The sequence below is a fragment of the Varroa jacobsoni genome, unplaced genomic scaffold (assembly GCF_002532875.2).
Source record: "Varroa jacobsoni isolate VJ856 unplaced genomic scaffold, vjacob_1.0 scaffold_1320, whole genome shotgun sequence".
Lineage (NCBI taxonomy): Eukaryota > Metazoa > Arthropoda > Arachnida > Mesostigmata > Varroidae > Varroa > Varroa jacobsoni.
In genome coordinates, this window is record NW_019214222.1 from 204,899 (window position 1) to 231,899 (window position 27,001).

At 40.4% G+C, this 27,001-nt stretch overlaps 3 protein-coding genes across 4 annotated transcripts in view; 2 read left to right on the top strand and 1 right to left on the bottom strand.

Annotated features, from left to right (window-relative positions):
• Positions 1-17,877, top strand: part of LOC111268781 (protein lin-28 homolog) — a 59,540-nt gene extending 41,663 nt beyond the window's left edge. For both annotated transcript variants that reach the window (XM_022847968.2, XM_022847969.2), the window contains 3 exons: positions 14,846-15,018; positions 15,389-15,624; positions 16,030-17,877. In XM_022847968.2, the coding sequence (XP_022703703.1) occupies positions 14,846-15,018; positions 15,389-15,624; positions 16,030-16,133 (513 nt within the window). In that variant the 3' untranslated portion in view covers positions 16,134-17,877. The remainder of the gene's footprint in view (positions 1-14,845; positions 15,019-15,388; positions 15,625-16,029) is intronic.
• Positions 17,878-17,950: 73 nt separating this feature from the next.
• Positions 17,951-22,905, bottom strand: LOC111268784 (NADH dehydrogenase [ubiquinone] 1 alpha subcomplex assembly factor 4). Its single transcript, XM_022847971.1, has 4 exons — positions 22,640-22,905; positions 22,075-22,160; positions 19,391-19,611; positions 17,951-19,088 (listed from the first exon to the last, which is right to left on the bottom strand). Exons 1-4 carry the CDS (start codon positions 22,785-22,787, stop codon positions 18,962-18,964), a joined length of 582 nt encoding a protein of 193 aa, XP_022703706.1. The 5' UTR covers positions 22,788-22,905; the 3' UTR covers positions 17,951-18,961.
• Positions 22,906-23,189: 284 nt separating this feature from the next.
• Positions 23,190-26,362, top strand: LOC111268780 (uncharacterized). The gene is made up of 4 exons (XM_022847967.2): positions 23,190-24,565; positions 25,013-25,150; positions 25,294-25,460; positions 26,088-26,362. Exons 1-4 carry the CDS (start codon positions 23,315-23,317, stop codon positions 26,305-26,307), a joined length of 1,776 nt encoding a protein of 591 aa, XP_022703702.1. The 5' UTR covers positions 23,190-23,314; the 3' UTR covers positions 26,308-26,362.
• Positions 26,363-27,001: the final 639 nt, after the last annotated feature.

The window sequence follows — 27,001 nt, forward strand, 5'->3', positions numbered from 1 at the left end:
ATTATGTTTATCTCGTTATCCGGAAAGCCTTAGACTTTTGTTGTTGAAAAGCGAAGCCCTGTAGCTGTTTCGAGCTGTGAGGCTTCTGTGAGCCGGCGATGGGTTAGAATTTAAGCTTGACGCAGAAAATATGCAGACCCGCTTTGTGGCATTTGATTGCCGTCATTTCACGGGACCTTCTTGGCGGAAGTTCCATACTATAAAGGTTGTGATACGTATACGTCCCTGTTGGATTTCCTCTAGTTTTTAGTCTCTAATTTTAACTAAAATTGATTGCATTAACCACTTTCTCAGCACAAAAGTCAAGTATGGTAATATTTGCTGAATTTTTTATAACGAAAAGGTTACTGTTTCTATCCTGTATGTGGGCATAAGTATCTAGCTCTGTTAGTAAACGTTTGTCTAGATCCTAGTTTCTGCTGATTCGAAAGTCTAAAAATCTCTGCTTGCCAACATGGTTTTTTTTAACTGATTTATATCAAGCTGCATAAGTTGACACTTGCTAAGCTAATTTCAAATAACTGAATTAATCCTGTGTTAGCAAATCATCCTAAATAATTGTTTATTTTTGAGACTGCAGTATTTTAAACTCGGTCCGTCGGCATGGTAAGCAATTGCACTCCTGAGAATAGCCTGAAGTCATTCTTAACAATCAGCTATTTTAGACGTATTTTCCATCGAACTATCAATCGATGTAATTGACTGCCTATACTTTGACTACTGCGCGGCTACTCTTCGTTGAGTCTCTAGCTACTAACCACTTTTTTGAGGGTGCTGGGTAGCAGAATCGTCGGATAGGCACTAGCTCGATTGATGGGCCTACCGGTCGCTGACCGGTGTCCAGCTTAGCGGATCCTCACTCCCTATCTGCAGTAGAGCTCAAACCTCTCAACTCTGAGAATCAGACTCTGCCAACTGGCACGCGGGAAGCATCTATGCGCGTGTGCCAGAGTAAGAGAACAAGAGTCTGCTCATTCTGTCTCAACATCATTATCATCACTGTTGTAACAATCATTATCACCAACATCATCACGCCTATCCACCGTTTTCCCTGCGGACGATGGCGCGTCTCCCGCAGGGAGGGCGCGGGACAGCGCGAGCGATGCCACTCACCGACCTCGTCGAGAATCTTGGCGTCATTCTGAGCAGCCCGATCTCAGATCGCAATTTCCCATTACGATGGCACTGTCATAACCTACAGTGGTACTGGTGCTGCAATTCTTCATATTTTTATAACGAAACAGCAGCGACTATCAACGCCAACTGGTTCCATTCTGTAGACCCGTACGGCGCCAACCCACTTGGCCTTTCGTTTTACGCCTTACTCTTTGTCCTATCTGGCTGTACTCTAAGAAGCTCATAGAGCAACGGACATGCATACGGCTTAAATATAGGAAAGAAGTTCAACGAGATATAGACGCACTTACACACCTTGAGCAATCAGGCCAAATATCCGAAACGCTCAGAAAGCCCGATGAAGACACCTCCGAATCCGTATTCATGAACGCAGCTATGGCAATATTTGCGCTGTCCCTTCTCTGGCTTGTCATGACCTTTTTTTTGGGACTTGCGCCTTTCCTTTTTATTTCTACTTAAGCGCGGATCGAAGGCGATGAAATTCGATTCATTTCGACACGCCACTGCTTTGGCGCAGCTTGGACGCGAGACAACAATCAGAAACTGCTTCTCTGAAAGACCCCTCGGACTAAGGGAGTGAGACCTAACAAGAAGAAAAAGAAGTTGTGTCTCCCCTGCAATCGTGACAATCAAGTTTCACTACCTAGAGAAAGATGTGGGCTAAAAACAGGGAGCTCAGCCAAACGCTCACATACACACACGCATGCGCGCACGCACGCATGCATGCATACATGCACACAAAGCACTCCTTAAGGCTTAACCAAGCTCAGGGACATCAGTGGGTCACCTCAACGGGTCACTGGATCAAAACAGTTCGGCCAAATCGAGTTGTGGTCATTTTTCATCTTCGACGAATATGAGCAAACTGCTAACATCAAGCGACTTCGATGGCCGACGATGACGAAAGAAAGAAACCTCATATGGGTAGAAAAACTGATCAAACCTCGGTGAGTTGCTACATGATTGATGAGAGCCTTAGGTTTTCAAAGAATAATTGATGTCGTATGCTAAAAGCGCATATAGCAAATGAATTTAATTGGTGCATTATATATCCTGGAAAGTTTTCAACTAAATAGAAACTTTGACGATATTCACTAAAGGCTGTTGCATGTTGCATGACCGTACCGTGTTGAATATCAAAGTCGTTTTTTGCGTTCTGTATTAATTGATTATTGCATGTTGTTTTCTATGCTTGTTATCATTCTCTAAACAATTTTCTGCTGCCCAAAAGCATTGCTATAGTATGCGGCTATTGTGCATCGCTTCAATATACTGAAAGAGTTTATACATGTTGCTTGGAAACTCCATTATAGAATTTCTCACAGTTGTTTGCAATAGTCACTGAAAAATATATTACTTATTAAAATTGCAAATCTGAGAAAATAGGTTTTTCCAATGCAGATATAACGCTTCGCACATTGCCCACATGAACATTCGAAGACGTTTTCGCCCTAAGGATTCGAACAGTCCTCGACGTGTCTTTTCAAGAGTGCAGATCGAATTTGTTCTAGCTGCCTTTCTCTCTCTTCTTCGTTCCCTTGGTCTTTTCGTTTTTCATCCCGCAGCTTCCATTGACCCCCCCCCCCCCTCAGAGCTTGGCCGTCAGCGACTAACTACGACCTTCACGGGAAGACCACGGGTGAGCTACTGTAAAGCACCGACGCTGCCGTTTCTATTTGGCGCCTTTTTCCTTCTAGTTAACAACCTTTTTCCTTCGCTTATTGCTTTCATTGCTGAGCTGTTGTTTGCATTTGGCCAGTACGTTTCCTTATGAGTTTTTTCATTTTCACTTTTTGTCGCTTTGATTTCAGTACTCACTATCCATAAAATTGCACTTGGTGGAATTCATTTAGATTCCGGACTTACTTTCCCAACCGTCTCTCCGATCTATCTGACGCTGTTCTCAATTATAGTCACCTAGCTATGTCGTTGCTGTAGCCTTGCTCAGTGGCTTACTAGGCAGCCCTCACAGAGGCCGTATCTGTACTCCCCGCCACCGCTGCCGCCATAGGAAGGGATCGGTGGATGACAGTAAAGCTGAGACGAAAAGAAACCGTCAAGAGGGATAAGACGAAGCGAACGAGTTCAACAACAATTCGGACAGCGATGACCACCAGTCCGTTCGCAATCGATAGTTTCTATAGCAACCCCTGCCTTAGGCGGACGATCGGGTACGGGGGTTAGTTTTCTGCAGAGGGGACAGAAAGGGGGTAAACGGAGGTGGGCAGTATGGGGTCGGCAGCCGATCCGTGCTGATGCCAAGTCGTGGAGTTTGTAGAAAAATTGGCAAATGCTTCTTCTTCTGTCTAAGCGTTCTCCCACTTGCTCTCGTTTCTCTTTGCTTACTTTTTATTTCCTGTCGCGGCCGCCGCGTTGTTCTTACAGCAGACTGAAGACGGAGGTCGAGACAGCTTCGCGGCCATCGCGAACATCTTGGTGGCTCCTGTCACTGGTGGACCGCCACAGGGGGGCTGCTCTTCGCTCATATCCCACTGCCGGCTGCTCGACCGAAAGAAGCCCGCAGCCGCCTTTGCTGCTGCGTTCCCTTCTTCGTAACGGCACATCCGCCGTCCCGTTGCGACGTTTGGCCCAAAAAGGAAAGCTTTTTGCTTTATTAGAAAAAGTGCCTCTTGTCCCTTCTCCGCTCGAAAGAACCTCTAGATTTGGGTTTTTTTTTCTTTTTCCGCAAAAGAAGGAGGACGACGAGCGGTCAGCAACGACAGTAGAGTGGAGGGAAAAGGAAAGTCGACCCCCATCCGCAAGAAAGGGTGTGCAGTGGGGCGGCTTCTGTGAGCTGGGTAAAACAGCGGAAAGCAACGGCGACATTTAGAAATGGGTGCAGAATAATTAAAGCGCCACAGTTATCACCCTGAATAGGTAGAACTCGTCTGCAATTCGTTAGGCATAAATAGTATCAGAAATTTTTTGAAATCAGATCCTATCATTACTGGTTACATCATTATCAGAAATGCTCAGCATTTGCAATGATATGGCCGGCTCAAATCCCAATGCTTTATTGCACCTTGTAAAAGTAGTACATTCAATAATGAATAAAATTCTCAATATTAGTTAAACTACATAGCGTCGATGAAATGAAAGAAAGGAATTGATTGTCGAATATCAAATGAATGATAAAACAATTATAACAGCAGGGCAGTTGCTGCCAGTCGTTTCACCCTTTCCGGCGGAAAAACGTTTTTACGTCGAAATGGCTTTGGCCCCTTGGTCCTACAGGCCTCGACAGCAGCCTTATCTGCCGCCACTAAGGATTGCCATCTTTTTCCCAGCTCTTCTCTAAATACTCCAAACGCTCACCGCCGTTGTTGCTACATGACCAGCTTCCAGTCCCACGACGAAACCTCCGTCGCCTCGTTTCGCCATCCTATACCTACCAACCGTGCGTTCCTTTGGGCAGACTTCCACCAGCGCGCCGACCAGCCGCTGCTATCAGAACTTTCGAGTTCCGTTCTTTATAGCAACCAGCACCGTCACGCAGATACGCGCACACATCCGTATCCAGATACCATCCTTTCCTTTTTATACTTTACCCTTGAAGAGAAATACCCGTTTCGTTTTCCATGGACGCTTTTTCTCCCACTGTGGCTTAAGTTACTGTAGAAGCTGCGTACAGTAACCCAATGTGCTTGCCCCACTCCTCGCTCGCGCTGCCATTCTGCATCGGGCATCAGTTTTTCCCTCGGATATTTTTTTCGTTTAGTTTCGTTTCTCGCTGCGCCTTCCATCTTCTGATGCAAGAGTCCAGTCCTTTTTTGGTAACTCCCGCTCTTTTTTTAGACCAGTTAGGCCGCCTCCGTCCCACCCGGACCTTTATCCACCTTACTTCCTTGATCAGCCTCATCCCCCAAACTTTCTTTTTCCCCTCTGACTTCTTGGAGTTACTACGTCTGCGATTGCTATTTCCTACGCTGCCACAAGAGAGACGGTCCGGCAGAGAAGGATTCGATTTCGGCGATTTACTACAATACCACCGTTGAACTAACCGGAAACCACGAAGAACCACCCCATGGAAAACGGTTGAAGGCGTAAAAAAGAGAAAACAGTGGTTAACTTCGGCCATGCAAGGGAGCACACATGCGCACATATAAAAAGAATATACAGAATTTCTGGAAGTAGAGTAGCAGAAAGGTAGTTGGAAGATTAGCTATTCCGGGGTCTGCTAAATTATCGAGGAGCTAATGATGGTTGCTGTGTATATCATCGCCGGCAGAGCCCCAAATCTGCTCAGGGTTCAGTTTATTGCGTCTCTATTATGTTCCTTTTACCTTTGCGGTTGTTCACAGGGGCTGCCCAGCTGTTCCACCTTTTCCTCTTTTGGCTCGTTTCGCGCTCTGATTTGAAATTATGGGGTTGGGCAAGTGGAAAAGGGGGGGGAAAGCAGGCATAAATATACGAAACAAAAATGAACGAAGTAGGGCCGAGAATGACTGCAAGGAACGAAGACTGGAAAGAAAGCAGTGAAATCGGTGCTCAGAACACGTCTCAACAACACATGTGTTGATGCTGCCGCTGCTGTCACAGCAACTGCTGTTACTTTCCGTATGAAAGGATTCGTGGACAGAAAGTGGAAGGCCCTGGTAACATCGTCGTAAAGTACATGACGCGCCGAAAATCAGAAGCAAAATAAAACGATGAGTGTAGCGCGAAAAATCAAACGAGAGTGACAGAAACAAAAGTCAACGAATGAACCTAATGATGCCAAATGGGACATAGAACGTCTGTTTCGCACTCGGGACTATGTACATCAAGTGAATAATAATCCAGGACGGCATTCTGTTCAGCTCAACTAGAACGAAGGACCAGTCCTCTATACCTTCAAAAATCGGACATAAAAAGCTTTGTAGAAATCCTGCAGAAGTAGACTAAACAGCATCGGCTGTACCAGGAACGACGCGATAAAGGCCTTTTTTTTCCTTATTATTTATTCTGCTTCCTCAGAAATCAACATGGAAAGTACATTCCAAATGATTCACTCTTCACTCCGCTCGTAGCTTGCAAAAAATATCGGTTAACCGCATTACGGAGGTAGAATTAAAATTAGGGTTATAAAAGTGCAATTATAGGGTAGGTTACCATGACCTGAAAGACATGTTTAGGTACGTACATTGACATGCTGCAAACGAGATGAGATTATTGCGTAATGATAATCGGACATTGCGTTTTTTGCTAAAAAAAATAAAACTACAAATTATTGGTTAGCAACTAGTTTATCGGCCGGAAGCAACTGAGCGGCGGCACTGAGCTAAAGAAGAAATCCTGCTCCTTTACGCTTTAGTATGCTACAGCACAGTATCACATCGGGCAAATCGTGGAGATGGTTAGCAAGCAGCGTATTCGACGCTCCAGAAACCAGATACTTCGCTTTTCGAACTCCCTTACTACTGCTATTACTATGACTACTTCGTCTCTCGTTTCGAAGTTGGTTCGTTCAATCGTATTTCGATCACCCGTCCGACCGTCCGTTAGTTCGTCTATTTCCCCTGCTGCCTCTCGTTTACAGATGAACCAACATTTCATCCAGTCGGCTACTTCTGAGCACGGCCATAGCCACTGCGTCGGATCGGTCAAGGTCCACAACGACGGCGGCAACGGCGCAGTCCCAACAGAGGGCTCTAGCTCCCAACGTGTCGGCATTTGGCCGGCCTTCCTACCCCACGGTCTCGACTCGTTTCGGTGACGGACGGACGAACGAATAGACGCGGCGTTGCGTTTTCTCTCTACTTTTTTGATGACGGATTACAATCTCAAGTTTCAAGCAACCAAATCGGAACTTAGCAGTAGCATCAACGATAGCGGCGGCGGCGGCAGCAGCAGCAACAGCGACTGTTATTGACAACTCTCTTGGCCTCCGCCGTCTCCCATTCGTCGTTCCTGTTCGAGTTGACTTTATCCCTATTTTCGTCACCAGCTTCAGGCGGCAATGTCCCTTTTGAGATTCCGACGCTTTGTCAGTTCTATCGATCTTCTCACAGCTTTGCCTAACATCATGAAGACCAAGGGCAAAAACAAAATAAGCTCCAAATTAACGGGAGAATTACGGTTCGACAAGTTGATTCTTCTAGAAGAATCATCTAAGAGAAATCAGGGCGCAGAGTAATCAAACACAGAAAAGTAATGAGCAAAACTGAGCTGATACTCTGCATTCTCTTCTAATGATTAGTTGGCAATATTGTTATAACAACAAAAGTGCCTATAGTTAACCAGTGACCTATGGCTTGCTTTACATTATATATAGAATCCTATTTCAAAAGCGCCATAGTTGACGAGGTACAAAGTGTACTATTAACTGCAAGTGAACACATTATCGGCCCCCAGTTATCGGTCGGAACACAAAACTACTCTAACATAGATTATATAATTAGTTGTGTAATTATAAATGACTCACTATTAAGAGATGATGATCTGAATTGATACGTACTACGTCCAATGTTAAATATGTAATATAGTTATATTTAATATTATAGCCTAATAACCTAGCCAATGCTGATATATATTGTATACGGAAACATTTCGAAAGTTAGTAGCTTATTCACTATTAGAAAGGACGCAAACGTTCTCAGCAAAAAGACACCATTTTACGTATTTAGAGATTATGAGAAATCGTGTGATCATGGGTTCATACTATCCGTGTTAGCTTGAATTTAACGAAATCCAAAAACTTACTCAACTCTAATTTTTCTATAGTTTATGGTAGAAACCATATCGCAATTTTTATAGCAGTTCGTTTAGCTTTACTGGCTTGATGGTCCCTTATTGAAACTTTTAGGTGTCTAAGCTTCTTTCCTATAATTACCGTATACTTGCTTACTATCAATCTGTTGTGACTGCCCCTCCTTCGTTGGTTGTCGAAGCTGCGCCGGTTTTTCTCCCTTGGCTATTTTCCGAACGGAAGCAACAGCAGCAGCAGCGGTGGCGCGAGGTTTGTTTAATCGTGTGGACGACTCGACGCTGACGTGGCGATGTTTCCACTTGGCTGCATTGCTCCTCCCCCGAACCCCTGCACCTCTCCGGGCAACGCCGTTCGACTGCTGCTGCTCAATCTGTAGGTCACTGACGGTCAGTTAGATCGTTGAGTGTGCGATTGGTAGCAAAAAGCGGCGATCGAGGAGCGACCAGTACAACACACTTGATTCAATGATTTCTACGGCGATCACGGCACCCCGATAATCGCAGCAGAGTTGTCGACATCATCGGAGTCATCGGCGGGGCGTCCAATTTCGTTGCTTCTGCTGGCGACTTGTAAGGAGTGAGTCGCAGTGCTTCTGCGATTTCCCGCCACTTACTTTACTCCACCGTATGGCTGTTCCTAGTACAGTGGCTATAGACTGCAGCCAAGTTCCATGAGTTTGGGCATTTTCTTGTTTCGAGAGGCAAAGATACTGATATCTCGGGCGGATCAGGGCCAACTTGAGCCGACTCTGTCACTCCACCAATAATATGCTGACCTATGTGGTAATCATGACACCGTTATTAAGGAGTAGTTGGTCGTTCTTACTTGGGATTTCTGATAATGCCTTAGCAGAATTTAGTATCTCAACTGTTCTACACGATGGGCAGTTCCCAAGGCAGGCAAAAAGATAGGTGGAAAAGGCTAGAAAATGCCTACGAAAATATTCTTAGTGTCGTATAAAGGCGTCCATTATAGTATGTGTAAAGCACACATTTTGTACTCCTCTAACCATAATTTAAGTTACTTTATTCTATTCTACCTCCGGTACGTTCTTACGCTTGTATCAGCAAACACATCGAGATGATACCGTGGCGATGCTTCGCTGTAACATTAGAGTTCAAGCTGGTATGCCATTTTATTTGATGGCTTCACCCTAGCCTCTGTGTTTTCGATCAAAGTATCCGAGCGTAGCGAATAGCTAAGTGCTCGCTCTGGTCTAGGATAACGTCGACCGCACGTGCAGCAGTAATAGCAGTAGCATCACGGCGCTGTCCCTTCTCACGGATACCCGTAATAGTTGTAGTGAACCGAAAAATCCTTAGATGCTGAGTATGCGTACAACAGGCCATAGAGGCTATGCTGATACCTTTTGACGGCGAAAACCTCTGTTGGCCTGTCGACATGGTTCAACCTATGTTTGGCTGTTGTCTCGACTGCCTCGGGTGACACGTCTGCCTAATGATGCGCGACCAAGCATCGTATGCTAGGTTAGCTTATGCTCAACACGCACTGCACATACCACCATCGTGTGGTGTTTACCTGATGATAGCACCAAAGATTGGCAAGCTGACCTTGCTTTATTTGGAACGAGAAAACCAAATCACATCGTGAGTAGTGTATTCTTGCCATGACGGAACGTTAGCTACGTACATTTTGAGCCTGAAGTAATTGCTTCCATCGCAGTAGTAAACGTTTGGGTTTACTTGCAAAACTTACAATTGTTACGCACGCACACACATATTGAATACTACTTTCATAATCTAACCCTGGGGATCCGATTTAGCATTTAGAAGTTACGACTTTCATTACTTTGTACAAAACGTAGTGGTATAAACGTAACCTACTTTTTCTATCTCCTCTATATTGGCTGTGACTGTGGCGCATTACATGTATATACGTTTGTATGATATCCAGCCTGAAGTTGAACTTTTTTCGCCTCGCCGCACGCAGCTCCTTGCGTTTGTTCGTGCGGTACTACTAGATGGAAGTTCGCACCAAAAAAGATGTAAACAAACCTACAGCTACGGCAGTGCTTCATCATCGGAATTTCAGGAAACGCAGCTCTTACCCTATTTCTGCACGCGCAGAAAACCCCTACCGAGATAATAAGCTTCCTCGGTAACCCCACGTCGACAGGGTCCCGCATCGCAAATAATATTCCAGGGGGGCATAAGCTTCAATAGAGCTGAACGAAAAGAGCACACATCGGACCAATAATGCATACTTGCCGTCTAAAGCCATTTGTGTATTTTTGATAATGTTTTTGCATTGATCAGTTCGTAAGTGATGGGAATTTTACGTGAGTATGGCTACCATGTTGCTGTCGTATTATAAAGGTGTTCGCACAACTGCAAAGGGAATATGCAAAATAAGCCCGTAAGAATTTAAACCCCGAGTTGACGCCATGATGAAGGCGAACAAAGATTGCTTCGAATAAACATCACCGTCAGGAATGATACAAGTTAGGCGTACGTAAAAATCGAATTTTTTTTTGTTTGGATACACCTTTAAGAGCAGCTCCTGAAAAAGAGTTCGGATTCATATTGGGCCTAGCCGATATCAATTTTTTTGTTTACATTTAGAGTCTCTTTCATTCACAGTACTGACCTTACTTCGGTCGCTACAACGTTACAAAGAATGGGCCTGTCGGCCTAGATCGCAAGTCACGCCATTATAGTCTTTTATCGTTATAGCAGGAGTATTGCCGTTAGGTTTTCCTTAACGTTGTTGAGGCAGCGCTAAAGCGAAAGTTGGTTAGAGCTACAAATCGGAATACTTAATGTGACTCGGAATGTGTTACGAAGTGTAATCGCGTAGATGACGACGGTAGCAATACGAGCGTTTGCAGCTGGCCTTCGGGGACTCTGCTGCAGAATCCTTCGATTTAGCTGGTCTAGGTCTCCCAGGAGTCATAAGGCCAGCCAGACAGACATCTGAACGGCTAACTCACATAACCTAACCCTCCCGCTTAGGATTATTAAGGAACCGAATAGTCGTTTATGTACTCGTTTTGCTTTGTATGAAAGACTTTCGCTCACGTGGCCAGCCAGTAGATGATAATTTTGTTAAATACGTCTGCTATCATGCTAATGGCCTTCAAGCCAGCTTCGAGAAAAATTTTAATCCAAATAATACGCGAAAAATGTCGCAATGCTAGATAGGCAGCCAGCTAATTTCTATGTAAATTTTCCTGTCTTCACAACGCTATTTCCACGGACATAATATAATAGGCGTTACTAGCTGTTGGCCCTATTATCCGTAATGTCAATCAGGGCAATGTGTATGCCTCAGATTTCGGATTCAGATTAACCTCTTGCTATATTGTTGCAACGAGATTTCCGCTAAGGTTTCGACTATGAATGGCCCCGTTGAGCCCAATGAGAATTGTGAGAGAAACGGTTTGATTTTGGTTGATTTTGCGTGCCAGCAGTAGCGGCAGTGTTTCGTCCGACATTTGCGTCCTCGTGGGAGCGAGTGCGGTATTGAGATATGCTGCTGCTGCTGCTGGTATCTATCGGTATTTGTATATGTGTGCCATCGTTAAGTCCTCTATATACACCTTCGGCAGTTGCTGTCGCTTTATACTCTTGCCCGATACCCCTCAAGTGGAACTCGCGTCATCCCTGAAACGATCAGTCTATCTCGTCTATGTTCGACAAGGGAACGCAATGCCAACGATGACGACGCTGAATTGGCCGGCGTTCCGCTTAAGACACTGCTGCTGCTGCCGCCGACCGAGATGCCAAGAGGAAAGCAAATGACGACCGACCGACGGAATGAAAGGAGAAAGAAGCGAGTGACAGGAGAACATAAGTAGTGCCGTCAAATCGGGCCTCTGGGACGATAAGAGTCGTTTCAGCTGCTAACTGAACTCTATTACAACATTCGCCTGATAGAAAACAGTATACCCGAAAGGCCATATTACGGAGACGAGCGAGACAACAACATGTAGTAGAAACAAGCGCACAGGACAAGCTGTGTTGCGATAGCGTATTGATTCTCCGATTTTAAATGGTTTCATCTAAGGTTATGTTGCGTCTTCTTCGTAAGCGGAGTTTTAACATGACTTACTTTGTGTTGATAAGTTTATAATTATAATTTTTCAGTTTTTCGTAGTTACTCAAATTTCTTAAAGCTTCCTGAGAATTGATCAAGTTCTCGTTTACACTATCCAGCCAATGATGAGTCTGTCCTTGTAGAGTTCTTGTGTAATATCGAGTGCGAATTAAAATGTGATGTAATTTTAATCATATCGTGCTTCCTTTGAAAGTCGCTACTGAAAAATGTACAGATTCCCCTACTTCCATAGCGTACTACTGAACGGAGGTTTGCATAATCAACATCTTTTTAACGCCACATATAGCACTGCTAGTATCAGAAATAATGTAAAAACAATCCGTTTAATCAATGGATCGATCTATTTCGCCAGTATCTTAACATGCACTAATTATTTAGGGATATCTCACACTCCGAACTCGACAGCGCGCTCATTCGGCTTTTGTCCTAGCTAGATCGTTCCTTTGCTCTCGCTCCTGCTGCAGTCGTTCAGTAGAATGACCAGGCCAAATAGACAATCGCATGCCACGCGCCTGCTCCCAAGGTCGCCAGATGGACATCAAATCGGCCTGCACTAGAGAAGACAGACTACAAATCCCAGCATGTATAGGATATATACGGAGATTGTAAGCCGAGCTAGACAGAGGTCAGTTCAGATTTACTTAGACAGAGGTCAGTTTTGGCCAGGGCTAAGCCAAGCTCGACTGGATCAACAACGCAGTTGAAAAAATAGTGAAGAGGCATTTCATGCGTAGAGGACGAACTGGGAGTCTGTCAATGACAAACAAGCAGCGGCAGCGGCGGAAACTCCAATGAATTTTACTTCAAATTGGTGTTTTGTCGTCTATGATCAGTACGTGGCCTCGAGAACAGGAGACGCGCACAGAGCTCGAATGTAAAGCAATGGAAGCGGAAGGAGGAATTGAAGCGCGCCGGCCGTGCACAAGTTTAAGCGACAGTAAGGGAGCGAGCGCGCTAGTTTGAGAGCAATCACGAACTCGGGTTCGAGCAGATTGGCGCAAATGCTGATGGCACCCAACGAAGAAGCAACAACCGAATCGAAAGAGCAAAAGACGAAGGGAGACAGCAGCAGGTGATGAAATCAACTACTAAACATAGAAGAAATCATATGCATAGGGAAGCCGTTTTGTTGGATGCTGTGAGGGTTCTACCAGAGAATGCCAGGCCAGTGACCTGTGAGCGGTCGCGTTCGGGCATTTACGCAAGCGTAGAACAGGATAGCAAACCTGCGCGCTGCGGATATAATCAAAGGGGTGTAATGATTCGAGGAAGGCGGCTGGGTAGAACGAAAAGAAGTTTTTCCATTTTGGAAAATATGGAATGCTTAAGGAAATTCTGACATCTTTATAGAAACGTAGCTTGAAAACGTTAGCTAAATATTATATAAATAAACAAACAAAAAGAGGCTCTAATCACACACACAGCAATCATAAAATAAATAAATCATAAAAAAAACAAAGCACAGTAATCATAAAATACTGATTCCAATAAAATCGGGTCCACTTTTATTAATTTACATTATAAGAACGAATTATAAATTTACCATGTATACTAGTTTGGTCAAAAAGTAACGATTCGGATGTTCTTTCGTCCCTTTTGGCTTTCAGCAATTAGGTAGATCTAGATAGCACGCCCTGTCTCCACCATGGTTTTGTGTTGGACAAAAGTGTATCGCGTTGTCTGGGTTTTAATGGTGGATATTTTATGTAAAAAATGTGGTCTAACGGCAACTTTATTTTCATTTTTGCCAAGTTCAAAAAGCTACTAAAGCAGTTAAGGACAAGAATATTTCTGCCATATATGCAGTGTATATTCCATGACGCATATAGAGGCTGCTTAAGGATAATGTGCTCGGTTCATAGATAGCGTCTTGGACTTGAATGATTTACTTCACTGCGATTATCTGGAGCGAAAAAGGACCACCCGAAGGCGCTCGTGAAGTAAGACGACCGGCAAGCGACTCATAAATTTGCTGAAAATATTAATTGCGATCTTGTAACTCTTGTCTATAATTTTTACTCCATGAAACTTACCAAAAAATAGGAACCTGAGTGCTTCATAAACTGAATAAAAAGTATCGGAAAACTTGACTTTCCATTGCCTCTCAACATCTTGCCCAGCACAAAGCAACCAAAAACTATTAAGATATATTTTTACAAAAAATTACTATGAGTGACTAGAAAATGTATTCCGGCGTTAACATGAAGCAGAAAAATGATGAGTACCTCGAAAAGGTATGCTTAAGTTAGCAGTTAAGTCAGATCTTTAGGGAAAGAGGACCACAGTTAACATTCGTTGGAGTTGGAAAAGCTTTGGAAAAATGCCCAAAAAAGGTCGACAAAGGGCTGAATATGGCCCAGTTATATTAGGTAAACAAGGCTATCTGATGTGAAAAAACGTCCAATTGACGGGTAAAAGCCTGTTTTCTTTAAAACACCGAACGGCCATATGTTGCAAAGACCGTAAGGGTCACTGCGCAGAAACTTGAGAGAGACATATTTTCACTTTTACCGGTCATTAGCAAAATAAATTCGTAACAATACATTTGCTAATAAAGAGGGTCTCAAAAACAGGTTGGACGAGTTTTTATTAGCAGATCTGAAAAGTTTTTACGAGGCAAAATAAATAGATTAATAATAAATTATTTTGTTGTTGGCATTCAAGAAGTGCGATGTTTTCGTCAAGCATAAAAGTTGCCATTACATTCTGATTAACTTTTGTATTTACTTACCTATAAAACCTACACAGAATTGATGTTGTTAAAAATAGGGTTCCTGTAAAGGCAAAAGATAAACACACGCTTCTCCCTTCCTTTGGAACCGCTTTTTCAGTTTATTTTTTCAGTATACTTTAATTAGGCATCGCAACAACTCTATTTAATGATTTGTTTAAAGCTAATTTTCAAATTAACCATACTGCTATATTTAACTCTCTGATTTACAGTCGGTGATACAGATGTCTGGGTTCCGCAGTCTGGGTGACGAAGAAGAGGTGGAATTCGAATGTCGTGCATCGTCAAAAGGTCTTGAAGCCACTTTAGTTTGTGGGCCAGGAACTAACGACTGCAAAGGCTCTCATCGAAGGCCTATGTCTAAAAAGAAGTTTCGAAAAGTTAGGTAAGTCCACTATACTCATATATTAATTAGTCCATTGCAAATTGCTTTAACTCTAAGACAACTATGATAAATGGTTGTTCTTATACTTTGGCCTAAAGAAACCGAGAGGAGTTCGAATAAAATATATAAATATACATTTATATCGGAAAGATCGCTGAAAACGTCTCTCTTATTGTTATTAATTATGTAGCTTTTCTAACTCCTTGTAACTGAACTGCCAATATTTTCAATCGCATAATGGTTTTGCCCCTTAATATAATTGTACACTTCATAAAGAGGCTGAGGCTTTTAGTAGACTAACAACCATGTTAAGTAACACACAAGATGTTCTACACAATACTGTAAAAGCCATTATTTGTACTTGCCTTAGGTGCTACAATTGCGGCGAATTCGCAAATCACATTGCCGCAAAATGTCGGGAAGGGCCTTTGCCAAAGCGGTGCCATCAGTGCAAATCATCAGACCATCTGATCGCTGACTGCCCGCTCAGGGCGGCCACATCTGTTCCTACGGATGCCATCACTAAATGCCCCAGCAGTCAGGAAAAGGATGCGAGCAGCGGGAGCGGCGGACACGGCACCACTCTGCCAACTACAACGCTCTTTGGTATGAAAAATTCGAACATTTCTATTCAATTGATTTTCGCAAATTATTTACATGTGTAGTGGTCAAATATACTTAGTTCTAATATAGCCGATTAGGACTTTTTGCTTTCGCAACTTTTTAGGGAAAAAACTGAGTTTTTAAGTGTTATTTAAAACATTTGAAGGTAGAGTTTCAAATTCACAAGAATAGGGGCTGCAAAACATAAAACTCCTATTTTTGAGAAACATCAGCTCTATAAATTTCTGATTCACTCCAAGAAAACAAACGTGCTCGTGTCATATTGGTATCAAATAATTAAACGGGTATTCATTTTACTCAAAAGTCTTAGGCATTTTATTTATAATGAGGTATGAAATACATATATGTATAGTAAGAATTATCAATGATGTTTTTGGCTAATTTCAGACTCTGGATTGGAGAATCAAAGCTCAGAAGAGGAAACAGACATTGGAAGCGCCGGTAAAACAGACGACCGTAGCAAAAATAACAAAAACAACACGAATTCATAAAATGTATACGAAAAACGTATCCCTGAAACGTATGCCAAAGGCACTGAGTTCATTACGAAGGATAACGATACTATTATTGCAATGGCAGATTATGTAGACCGCCTCCTTAAAACTATTCTTTACGCGTTGCTATACAACGCATTCGTAACACGTATAGCCACTTAGAGGAAACTATACACAATAAATGTATTGGACAAAGATGGATCGATGCGGCTAGTGTACAACACCGTAAAATGGGAGGTTTTTGTTTGGGGGGGGGGGGGGAGGTCAAAGTAAGGTAATTACTTTCTTCACAGGGCTCGAACATCTGTGTATATACATAGAATGTAAATATCGATCTATCACGAATAGTATTGTGTGTACATCGCAACTCGTATTGGCTCGCCACATGTTCCGAAGTAACGAGGTTGGGAATCTTTGTCACAATAAAGCAGCAAAAGAAAATAGCGAGTTAATACGATATCAAAGAAAAATGGTCCACAGGATCCGACAATGATCTGCTTTCTTGAGGAATACGGGTCTAATTATACTCTACTGATCTATCTTATTAGATTAATCGGCGTCTTATTATATTAAGCTATAGCTTGCTACAAATTTACACGTGATGATATTGGAGATAGGCCTTGTAAATCTCAGGTTGGTTTCTATTATGCTGTGAAACAAACAACATGTTGGATAGAAAAATTCCAAAAGGAATATCCCGTATTTTGAAACATACAAGGAAAACAGTCAGCTTTTAACGTGTTTTTAGCAGCTCATAAGGATACGTTCTTGTCCGGAGTAAAGCATCTAGTCAGCGTTTCGTATGATATTCCCGGCGAAGTAAATGGAATTACATAGGTAATAATTTAGTGGACGTAGTGGAAAAACTATAGAATGTTCCAGCAACGTGGAACACAGCAATTGATGATCGTACCAAAATGTAATAATTTAACAGCTTGACATATAATCAACGACAACACATATCGATTATAGTTCGGTATATTACGGGTTTGTATTGCTGATACAATACAATATATAATTAGTTATGCAACAGTTTCTATAGAATGAAGACGCTACACTTGTTAACAATTCGCGTTTTCAAAAAAGTCTCGGTTTCAGAAGCATGCATACTAGGATATACTGTGAAAGTATCTCACTATGATAAATCTATTAATTAGTAGATAAATACATAAACGACATACACAAATGGTAAAAAATATTTAGGTATCGTGATACACATCGTCATACTGTTTATAATAGAAGCCCACCATAAGCTCCAAGGAAAAATAATGATCATTGTAACTTTCAAACTTTCATACAAAAGACAATTTAGTGTAACCTTTAGAGTCAGGCTTATAACACAAAAAGCGAAACAACTTCAATGATTGAAACGACAAAGGGAATGAGGTTGTTTGTTATCCTATAGTTTTGCGAGCAACTGCGCCTGCTCTTCAGAACGAATCAATCGTAATCGTCTTCTTGAGCGGAAAATCAAAAATATTTTCTGTAGCGGATACCTCCTACGTTAATAACTCGATCGAATCGTACGAGGGAACCCTTTCCTACAGTAACAATATAAATGTCATATAGTATATCATAAAAATAGGTAGATATGAATGTTTCGATTTGCGAGTAAGCCAATACAGAAGAAGCTAAACTACAGGCCATGATTGTCGAAAAATATACCGTACGCTTGCAAGTCACTGCAGAAAAATAAAAGCTTACATCAGTTAACAAATAAAAATATTCCCTCACAAACTTAGCTTATTGTTCTTCTGCCTAGATAGTCAACTAGAAAATAAGAGGCCTTTTGCCAATAAAAGGGTGAGACGTACTTCAATGCAATTATTCTTCATTATTTGACTGAATTTTGTTTTTGTTAGAAATACGTAATCCTAAAGCATTTCTTCCACAAATATTTTGGGACTGATTTTCACCAACCGAAACTCTTATCCTATCCTGCTGTTTACATATACATGAACTGAATACAAAGAAACAAAGCTCAAAGAAATATATGGTTCTGCATAATAGAATGAGATCTGATAACATTTGATTTCCTAACTCACACGTTCTTTAGACTCCGAACTAGTAGGTAGTTTAAACTGCAGATTGATCTCATAAAGTGATCAATTGAAAGCAATTGTATGCGGACCTTTCGCGTTAATGATACGACCGTTTCTATACGTAGTGACGTGAATTAAAGTTAAATGATTAAACCTCTAATTGAAAACAACGCCACAGCTATAGTACCTTCGATTAATTATAAAGGTTATCAATTAAATAGCCGTATGAAGTTATTACCAATTAAACTAAAAGCTAAAAAAGGATTGATAATAAACAATAGTTAGCAATAAACTACTGAACAAAAAAATTACTTTTGCCGCTGTAGCTTTTAAGGAAAGCATACCGTTGTTTTAATTTGAGGCCATTAATACAACATTGACGGTACGCGTGGTTATAGAAATCTTTTTTCTCTATAATTTTTATAAAAGAGTTCAGTGTATTCAAATTTGGATCAGTTAAGTACGAGCAAAGATATCGTGCCAGATAATACTCAAGACATTGATGGTGTGTGATAATGATAATTGCGTGGCCAGATGTGAAGGATTTAATACGCTAACAGGATGCAAATTTTATGACACTGAAGGTAAAGTATTCCATAAAAAGCCGTCAGAAAACTAACGCATTAATTGACAATTAATCTAAACACCGCCACCTAATTTCTTACGTATATATACATGTATATGGAAAAAAACAGTAATATCAGCACGGTCATTGAAACACAGACACCTCGCTTAATGTGATTTTTCTATGAAATAAAACATTTTTTTTATGAAACTATCTTTTTAATCAGAGGGAAGCTTGTTTCGTTTCTCAGCATCTAAGCGTTGGTAGTATTTTTTTTGTTCCTCAATAAATTTATTAAGACTCTCCTTGTCATCTGGGTCCAACATTCTCATTGGGATGAAATACCTGGAAGCACATAAAATTGAGTGTGCTGTCGTTATATTTTGTACAAGAAATGTTTGGTAAGTCAAGTAGCTCAGAAGCAAGTACATATCGCTTACGATTTCGCCAATTACCGTAAGTACTATTTTATATCGCGATAAATTCATAGCTATAAACGTTTTGGAACGACTCTAATTGAAGATTTCACGGTCACGTAGCACTAATCTAGTAAATCATTTGATAACGATCCACAATTGTATTAGCATATAATTGCATTATCAATTATTTAAAATGAAATATATCTATCTAAATTAATAAGACATTACTTAATTATATTCTGCGCGTCCTTGAGTTCGAGATTGTAGTCGCTTGCGGCCTGAGAAGCTTGGTATTTTGAAGGATCACTGGCATGCTTTTTAAGTAGTTGCGTTGCCTTTGAAAGGCTGATTCTGCCTTTGGGAATATAGCTTGGTTCAAAAAAACCAAACTCGGGGTCAATAGGCTTTTTCCGCGCTTCCGGAAGTTTTCGGCTTTTTTGGATACAGACCTACGATAAAAGACATACATATAGTGCTATTATATGGATTTACTAATCTTACAAAGTTCTTGTAATTTAATATATATATTAATTTATTTAATATTAATACTAACTCATATCCAATGAAACTATGATTCATAAACAAGTGGATAATATATACATTTTTTTTTATATGTTCTCATAGATTCCGTATATTCGGAAAATGTACACAACATTAACTTAATTAAACTCCGGTTCGGGACGTGGCTCCCTAAATGTTAGTGTAAACAGAAGTTAAACCTGACTGTCACTAGACCTAACTCAATTAACAATGAAAAAAAAAATTAGGCAACCTTGTGGGAATGGATGAAGAGACATCCACGCAACATACTTATCTTCCGCAAATTGTATGAAAACGAATTTTACTAAGGTTATTTACAACTTTCGTTAATTTCGCATGTATATATATAACACTGACAGCGATAGCGCATGCGTTTCTGTGCTTGCCGATGCTTTTGTTGGGATGAAAAGAAAATCCACTATATTTCCAGCACTGAAAACAAAACCATAAACTTAGCGGACACAGAAGGCCCGTCCTTGGACTATGAGCGAAAATCTATCCCAATGTCTTTTTGTCGAACGAACCTGTATTAAAGAATAACCTTACTTGGTTAGCAGAAATCGATGGTTGATCGAATTGCGATGGAATACGTGGTTGTTGACGAGTCAAAAGAATACCTTTACACACTAGAATGTTAGGAATACGTCATGAACACGACTGTAAAAAAACCACAAAAACCCGTTCTGATCTCCAAGACTATGAAAGACAAACACTCTTGTTCTCGATGGCGGCTAAATTTAACATGTTCAATCCTACCGTTACTCGAATTATTCACGAGAACCTCAGATATAAGCCTTAAAATCAGATATAAATCTTCTCAAAGCCTAGAGAGCTGAGAGAAGTGATGGACAGACTGGTCCCGCGGTGTCATTTGTTTCTGAGAATTCTCGAAGATGCAGTACTAGGAAGCTATCTTATAAGCTTCCGGAAAAAAAATCCTTGTAAGAATAAGCTCCGGTGTGCATAGGATACATACAAATATTTAGTTTCTGTTGAATGTTGTGTTTAAGGAAGGGTAAATAACGGTGCCATATGTATTTCAGAAGTGCGTATTTCTTCTCAAAAAAATTACTTAAGTATTTAAAAAAAAAGTGGCAAAACCCAGTACGGCCATTGTATCATATGTCGCGGGCTATACATACTCTGCTGAAGTACGCCTATATGTGGAAAGTGATTGAGAGAGAGTATGATCATTTTTAGTATGACGACGTGAATTCGCTCACTATTTGTTTTCATGTGCTCACGTCGATTAGTTTGAAGGCGTTTTAAAATATAGATAGAAACGTTTGGGACGGGTTTGTAAACGGTTTAGGCTCCCAGCGCTAATGGAACTTATTACGTGTAATGGGGATACCTTTGTCAACAAATACAGAAAGGTTTGTCTAGGTAACGCTTATCGTTTAATGCAGAGCCATCGACAGAATAGACATTTTTTGTTAATTAACGCGCCGTCCTGAAAGAGACGACGGCGGCAGCATCATAATGTCTCCTTAAATTATCACAACACTCAGAATGTGGATCTTTTTTCAAATTTTTCCCACAGTGGGGACATTTTTTAGATAGTAGGCACAATAGCAGTTGGTCACAATAGTGATTTTTGCATGTACGGGAAATATTTTTTCATGGCTGAGTAGTCGAAAATAGTTTGCCGGTGCATTCCTGAAAGAATTCAGAGACAACTGATACTGACCAAATCTCTTGACTTCATTGTCTTCAGGAAGTTTCTGTCTGATTTCAGTAGCATAAGACTTGCGCCTAGGTTGTTCATAACCAACCCAGCAATGATAGACGTAGAAGTTAATTTACCAGTCAAAACGGACATTATAAAGACGTTTCTGCATGTTTTTAATTAGTTACAAAGTTTTTCCAGTAATTGTGCTTACGTGTTCCTTCCATTCATGCCTAATGAAACCCCTGCTTCTGTCTCTGTTGCAATGGCTCATTCAGTCGCAATGTCTCCAGTCGTCGATTTCGGTTCACTGAGGATCGGTAAACTTCACTAAGAAAGGCTTACAACCTGCTCTGGTAAAATTCGTCTATAAATAAATTGTTTTAGCATGTTGTCTAATTTATGTTTGTTATCACAGACTATTTATGTTCGCGAAAACGTTCCAGTTGATGCAGTCTATGCAATTAAAAGAAGATATCTTCTCAACTAACTTCTGGTCTATCCTTATTACGTTATACTACATAATCTATTGTGTCACGGGTTCTTATTACATTAGATAGAAAATTTCAGGTTCGGCCTGGATTCGATATACTTATTTTTACAAAAAAAAAATTTAGACCCACCAAGGAGAAAAACAGGAACAATAGTTTCACACCTGTAGTGAAAATAAGGTACGTAATGCAAATACAGAAATGTCACTCACATTTTTCCCTTCCGAAACCACTCGAACATCGTGAAGTCGTTGATGCAGTGCAGCATTTTTGGCAGTAATTTTTTTTAGAACTTCAGCTGCAATAGAGATAAATGTTTGTGTTATTTTGATAAGTGAAAATTTATTTCTCCCTTTAAATTCGTTTGGGATAGGTAGGTCAGAGTATTTTATAAACAGCGACTGAATGATATTTATGGTCGTCGAAGTAACTAAAAATTAAGCTATTGATAGTAGAGCTGTATAGAATAGTAAAAGATTAACTTGTTTGTACCGTGCTGATGTAATGAACTTACTGGTAGAGATCCTTCAGGAAACAGGAAAATATGTCCATAGATGGTTCTATCAATTAAAAAACAACTTACGTTCTCTTATCACCGCTTTTAAATTTACTATCTTATTTATGATAATGCTGTAGAATCTATTACTTCATTTATTCTTCTTTTTCTATCTAGTATGGATAAACTTCACACTAGAAAACATCTTAGATATATCTAAGGCAGATGCTTGCAACTCTACAAGAACGCTTGGAACTGCAAAGCTTTTAAATTACGCAAACCTTGCATTTCGGGAGGTGTCGCATCTTTGAAACCGGAGTGTCGAGGAGCCTGAATAGGTTTCTTCCTTTCAATTGCTCGCCGTGCTCTATTCTCAATGTTAAAACTTCGAAATGGCTTTGTTGCAATTCGTTTCAGCGCATTTCCCATAACTATAGTTAGAAACGGCGCTATATTCAGCCAATTATCACTCCCGCGCGATGCCGACACATGCCCTGAAGCGCGCAGAGTACATAGCAGAGTTGGTTCTCTTCACGGTCGTTAGCAGACGAAACCTAATGGTCTAAAAACTTTCTACTAAATGCTCGGATAGCTCGAGAAAGTTCAGTGCACGCGTCGCTAAGTAGCAGATTAGAAACCATGCATTTAGAAATTATCTGATGTTTAATACTGGCTAATTTCTCATTGAAAGATAAGTGGTAGTTACTTATTGTGAATACTACGAGGTAAAAAGTAGTAAATATGAAAGAAGCTAGTCACATCAGCTAAAGGTATGTGTCCTACTTTCATTTCTCCGAAAAATAAAGAATACATACACACACGCTCTGGAGTGGTTTTCTGCGCCAAACCCAGCTGTGTTTACAATTTCGTGTCACGATCGTTCGAAAATCGTGTTGAATGTGTTTTTTTGTTTGACTTTTTTTGATGTTTCGTAAATAGGTGTCCACTAGATAGAGATGGCCAAGTTGAGCAAGCATATTCAAAACAAGAAAAAAGATCGGGAAAAGAAGAGAGCAAAGAAGTTGAAAAATAGAAGAGTCAGTGCAATTGGTAAGCACAAGCTCGACACGATTAGCGCCCTCAAAAACGAAATAAATAACGACCTTGAAATATCTAAAAATGTGCGGTCCCAAACAAAACTGACCAAGCATAACCGAAACATCAAAATACCAATTAATGTGGACCACAGAACGGAACAAACCCAACCCAAGAATAAATATGACGGTGAAGTTTCGATGTACTTAAGTACTAGTGAGAAAAATTACACTTTAATGGAGGCAACGAATCTGGCAGAAAAACCTTCAGGGAGCTTTGACTTGGTGAAAAAGGCACTTGGAGCAACCATTGATGCCAACAGGGTGACAGACGTAGAAAAGAGCAGAAGGCCAAAAAAAAACAATCGATGGAAAAAGCTAAAAGCTGAACTCCAAGAAAAGAAGAAGAAACGAGAAGATCTAAAAAAGAAGATTGATAACGTCAGTTACAATCAAGGCCATTCTTCTCATGCAATTGGCGATTTAACTGACGGCTGTGCCGCCAGCGACTTTAAAACTCTTATACCCAACGAAGCCAAGACTATTTCACAGCGACAAGAAAAGAAACGCGAATGGAGGAGGCAAATGAAACGACTACAGAAGCTAAAACTCAAATGGGTCAAGGAAGGACAGACAGACATAGAAGCACTTGTTAGTGAATGGCGCCACAAAAAACGCGATTCATTAAACAGCGATGGAGGAAATACCAAAGGATCAAGACTACTATGCACAACGGAAGATAGCACACATCCAGATGCAGTGAGCAAGAAGCAAACCAATGATGCAGTCACTGGAATAAAAGATCACAAACCATCGGAGAAGATTTGCGCAGGTGAGAAAATGCAGGCCATAAAAAAGATAAATCTGCCAAAAAGCAACAGTGATGAGGTCCACTCTGATAACAACAACGACATAAGCCAATCTGAACCTGATTATAAAGTCAATTCTGCCTTCGAAAGGAATACTGCACAATTGAAAAAAGTCGGCGAGATGAATAAGCAGAGCATGTCGGGAACCTCAGAGGTTACAAACAAAGCTCTTCAAAGACTTCGAGTGGCCCAATTTCGAATAATTAACGAATCACTGTATACACTAAAAAGCGACGAAGCTAGGAAATTGTTCGAGAATGACCCTTCAGCCTTCCAGATTTACCATGATGGTTATCGATCTCAGGTTTGCCACAACATTGCTTATTACGAATTATACGCCAAAATAAAGACAATTCTAGGGCAAATCTTCAATAGAGATACAGAAAGAAAATGAGAACTTGTTCGCGCGGATTAACACTTGCGGTGCATGAAATATAGATTTAAATCCATTTTCTTACAATGTTAGAAAGCCTTTCACCCATTAACCGATCAGTTGTTTCGAACTGATGTTATTAGCTTAAAACTGAAGTTATGTTATATATATATCAAAAAATTATAACTTCATTTTAACTTCATTAACAAACATTTACCTGCTGCTGTTGCTGTTCTGCTTTTTTCATGCTGTGAATATCGGCACGTATGTTGTTTGCACATTCAATGATAATATGTCACTTCATATTTGTTGGATATGGCAGTTCCTTATTGTAATCAAAACATATTGGGATCTCTTCCTTTCGTGTTTCCATTGCAGGTCTGTAAATGGCCAATAAATCCACTGGACAGAATCATCGAGGGAATCAAACGCACGGCACCGCAAGGAGCAATTATCGTTGATTGCGGTTGTGGAGATGCCAAACTGGCAAAAATATTGAAACCACTTGGCTATACGGTTTGAGCTATTCATACTTTATTTATTCATTTTAAGTTATATATCTGCTTTGGTAGTATGAACTAAAAAGATAAAAAAACAATTATCCTCCGGTGACTTGAGATCTCCATTTTAACTGAATGAAGCTAATACCTTTATTTTAGGTCCATTCGTTTGACCTTGTATCAAATAATGAGCACGTGGTCGCATGCAACATGAAGGATCTTCCTCTGAAGGATGAAACTATTGACATAGCTGTAATGTGTCTGTCGCTTATGGGTACAGATATGGGACAATTCATTCTTGAAGCAAATCGGATCCTGAAAACGAGGTATGATTGGTAGAACCTGTCGCATAAAATTTGCGCCTAAGTAATAAGGAAGTTACCTTTTGAATCATTTGAGGGCGTCCCTGTTATGAACGGTAGAGCTTAATGGCGCCAAGGCAAACATTCTGGACTAAAAATATATGAAAGACTGATAATAATTACTCTCAGATTGTAATCTTGAAGCATAGATTTGCGATGTAAAGATGGAAACCGTACTGGATCGAATTTTCTCAAAATTAACAATAAATTGTTCTAACTGCCATAACGCGGAAACATTAAAATACGTTTCTATACGAAACTATGCTTAACGTCAACACCATAAGTGACATTCCGACACATGCGTTAGTATTAAAATAGAAATCGTAACGGTGGATATGTCTGCACTTATAAGGTGTGCAGGATGTCTGCATGAATATTTAGATGAGAAATTCGCATAGACTACATTAAAGCTTAGTCTGTTCGAAAAAATTGTGGTGCTCTATTTACAAATGTTCCCGTCCCTAACCTGTACCATTAATGCACATGAAAGGAATTATCGCTACTGAGTTTGTACCTTCATCGAATGTCACTCATTTTTTTTACACTGGGGTTTTTATTAATATTCCGATTTATTACTAAAATTTCTTTCAGGGGTATGCTCAAGGTAGCTGAAGTAGAAAGTCGGATTCCATCAGCGGAGGCCTTTACCAATACCTTGAAGTGCTACGGGTTTAAACTTTACAGCCAGAATACGTCTCATAATGTGTTTGCCTTTTTTGATTTTACCAAAAATAAAAGCGTTCCAAAGGCTGCTGAAAACAATATGGATAAGCCTCTATGGTTAAAACCGTGTCTTTATAAAAAAAGATAAAAAGCTAGCAATAATATGAAACAATAAAGTAATGCTAATTTTTGTCACATGAGAATTGCGTTTCCTATTAAATTCGTGGAGCTGTTACTAACTGCTTCGCGTATTGAACCGAAAATTCACTTATTTTCACCTAATATGCTTACATAAAGTAACGAATCACTATTTTCAGAAGAACCCTTTTAGATTTTTTTTTAAATGGTTTATCTCGTAATTAGAACGACTTATGTAACAGCGGGATAAAACGTATTTTTGCTACATTACTTTAAGAGTACGTGATTAAATTAATTTAAATTTACCTTATGGAAATAGGTATAAAAGGCCCTCAAAAAATCGTGCTAAAAATGAGTTAAAAAGAATCGGTGCGTTAATTATTTTGGAACAACAAATTTATAAGACACGTATAAGCTAGTCTCTTAATATTTCTTGAAAATGTGTGATGCCATTATTCTTAATCACTTTTTCCAATTTTTAGATTTTTTTTTAGTTACTATATATACATCATATTTTCAGATCCTGCTCGGAAGCCTATATAGATATCTGTGAAATCTATAGGTGTTCGATTCTACCATTTCAACTCCACACTAGTTTATTAGTGAGAACTTCTTGAAAATTTATTTGTATCCTATGTAACTGTCTAAGCGTGTTAAAATTTTTTTGGGGGGAGGGGCGTATATTGCATACAAAAACAACCTTT

What these genes read in the sequence shown, in the direction of transcription:
- LOC111268780 (XM_022847967.2), top strand. Translation starts at nt 23,315, where the DNA reads ATGGCCAAGTTGAGCAAGCATATTCAAAACAAGAAAAAAGATCGGGAA. An exon ending in TGAAACCACTTGGCTATACG is followed by an intron (nt 25,151 to 25,293) that starts GTTTGAGCTATT and finishes CCTTTATTTTAG; the next exon opens with GTCCATTCGTTTGACCTTGT. An exon ending in AATCGGATCCTGAAAACGAG is followed by an intron (nt 25,461 to 26,087) that starts GTATGATTGGTA and finishes AATTTCTTTCAG; the next exon opens with GGGTATGCTCAAGGTAGCTG.
- LOC111268784 (XM_022847971.1), bottom strand. Translation starts at nt 22,787, where the DNA reads ATGGGAAATGCGCTGAAACGAATTGCAACAAAGCCATTTCGAAGTTTT. An exon ending in GACACCTCCCGAAATGCAAG is followed by an intron (nt 22,161 to 22,639) that starts GTTTGCGTAATT and finishes TCTCTATTGCAG; the next exon opens with CTGAAGTTCTAAAAAAAATT. An exon ending in GACGCGCAGAATATAATTAA is followed by an intron (nt 19,089 to 19,390) that starts GTAATGTCTTAT and finishes ATGTGCTTCCAG; the next exon opens with GTATTTCATCCCAATGAGAA.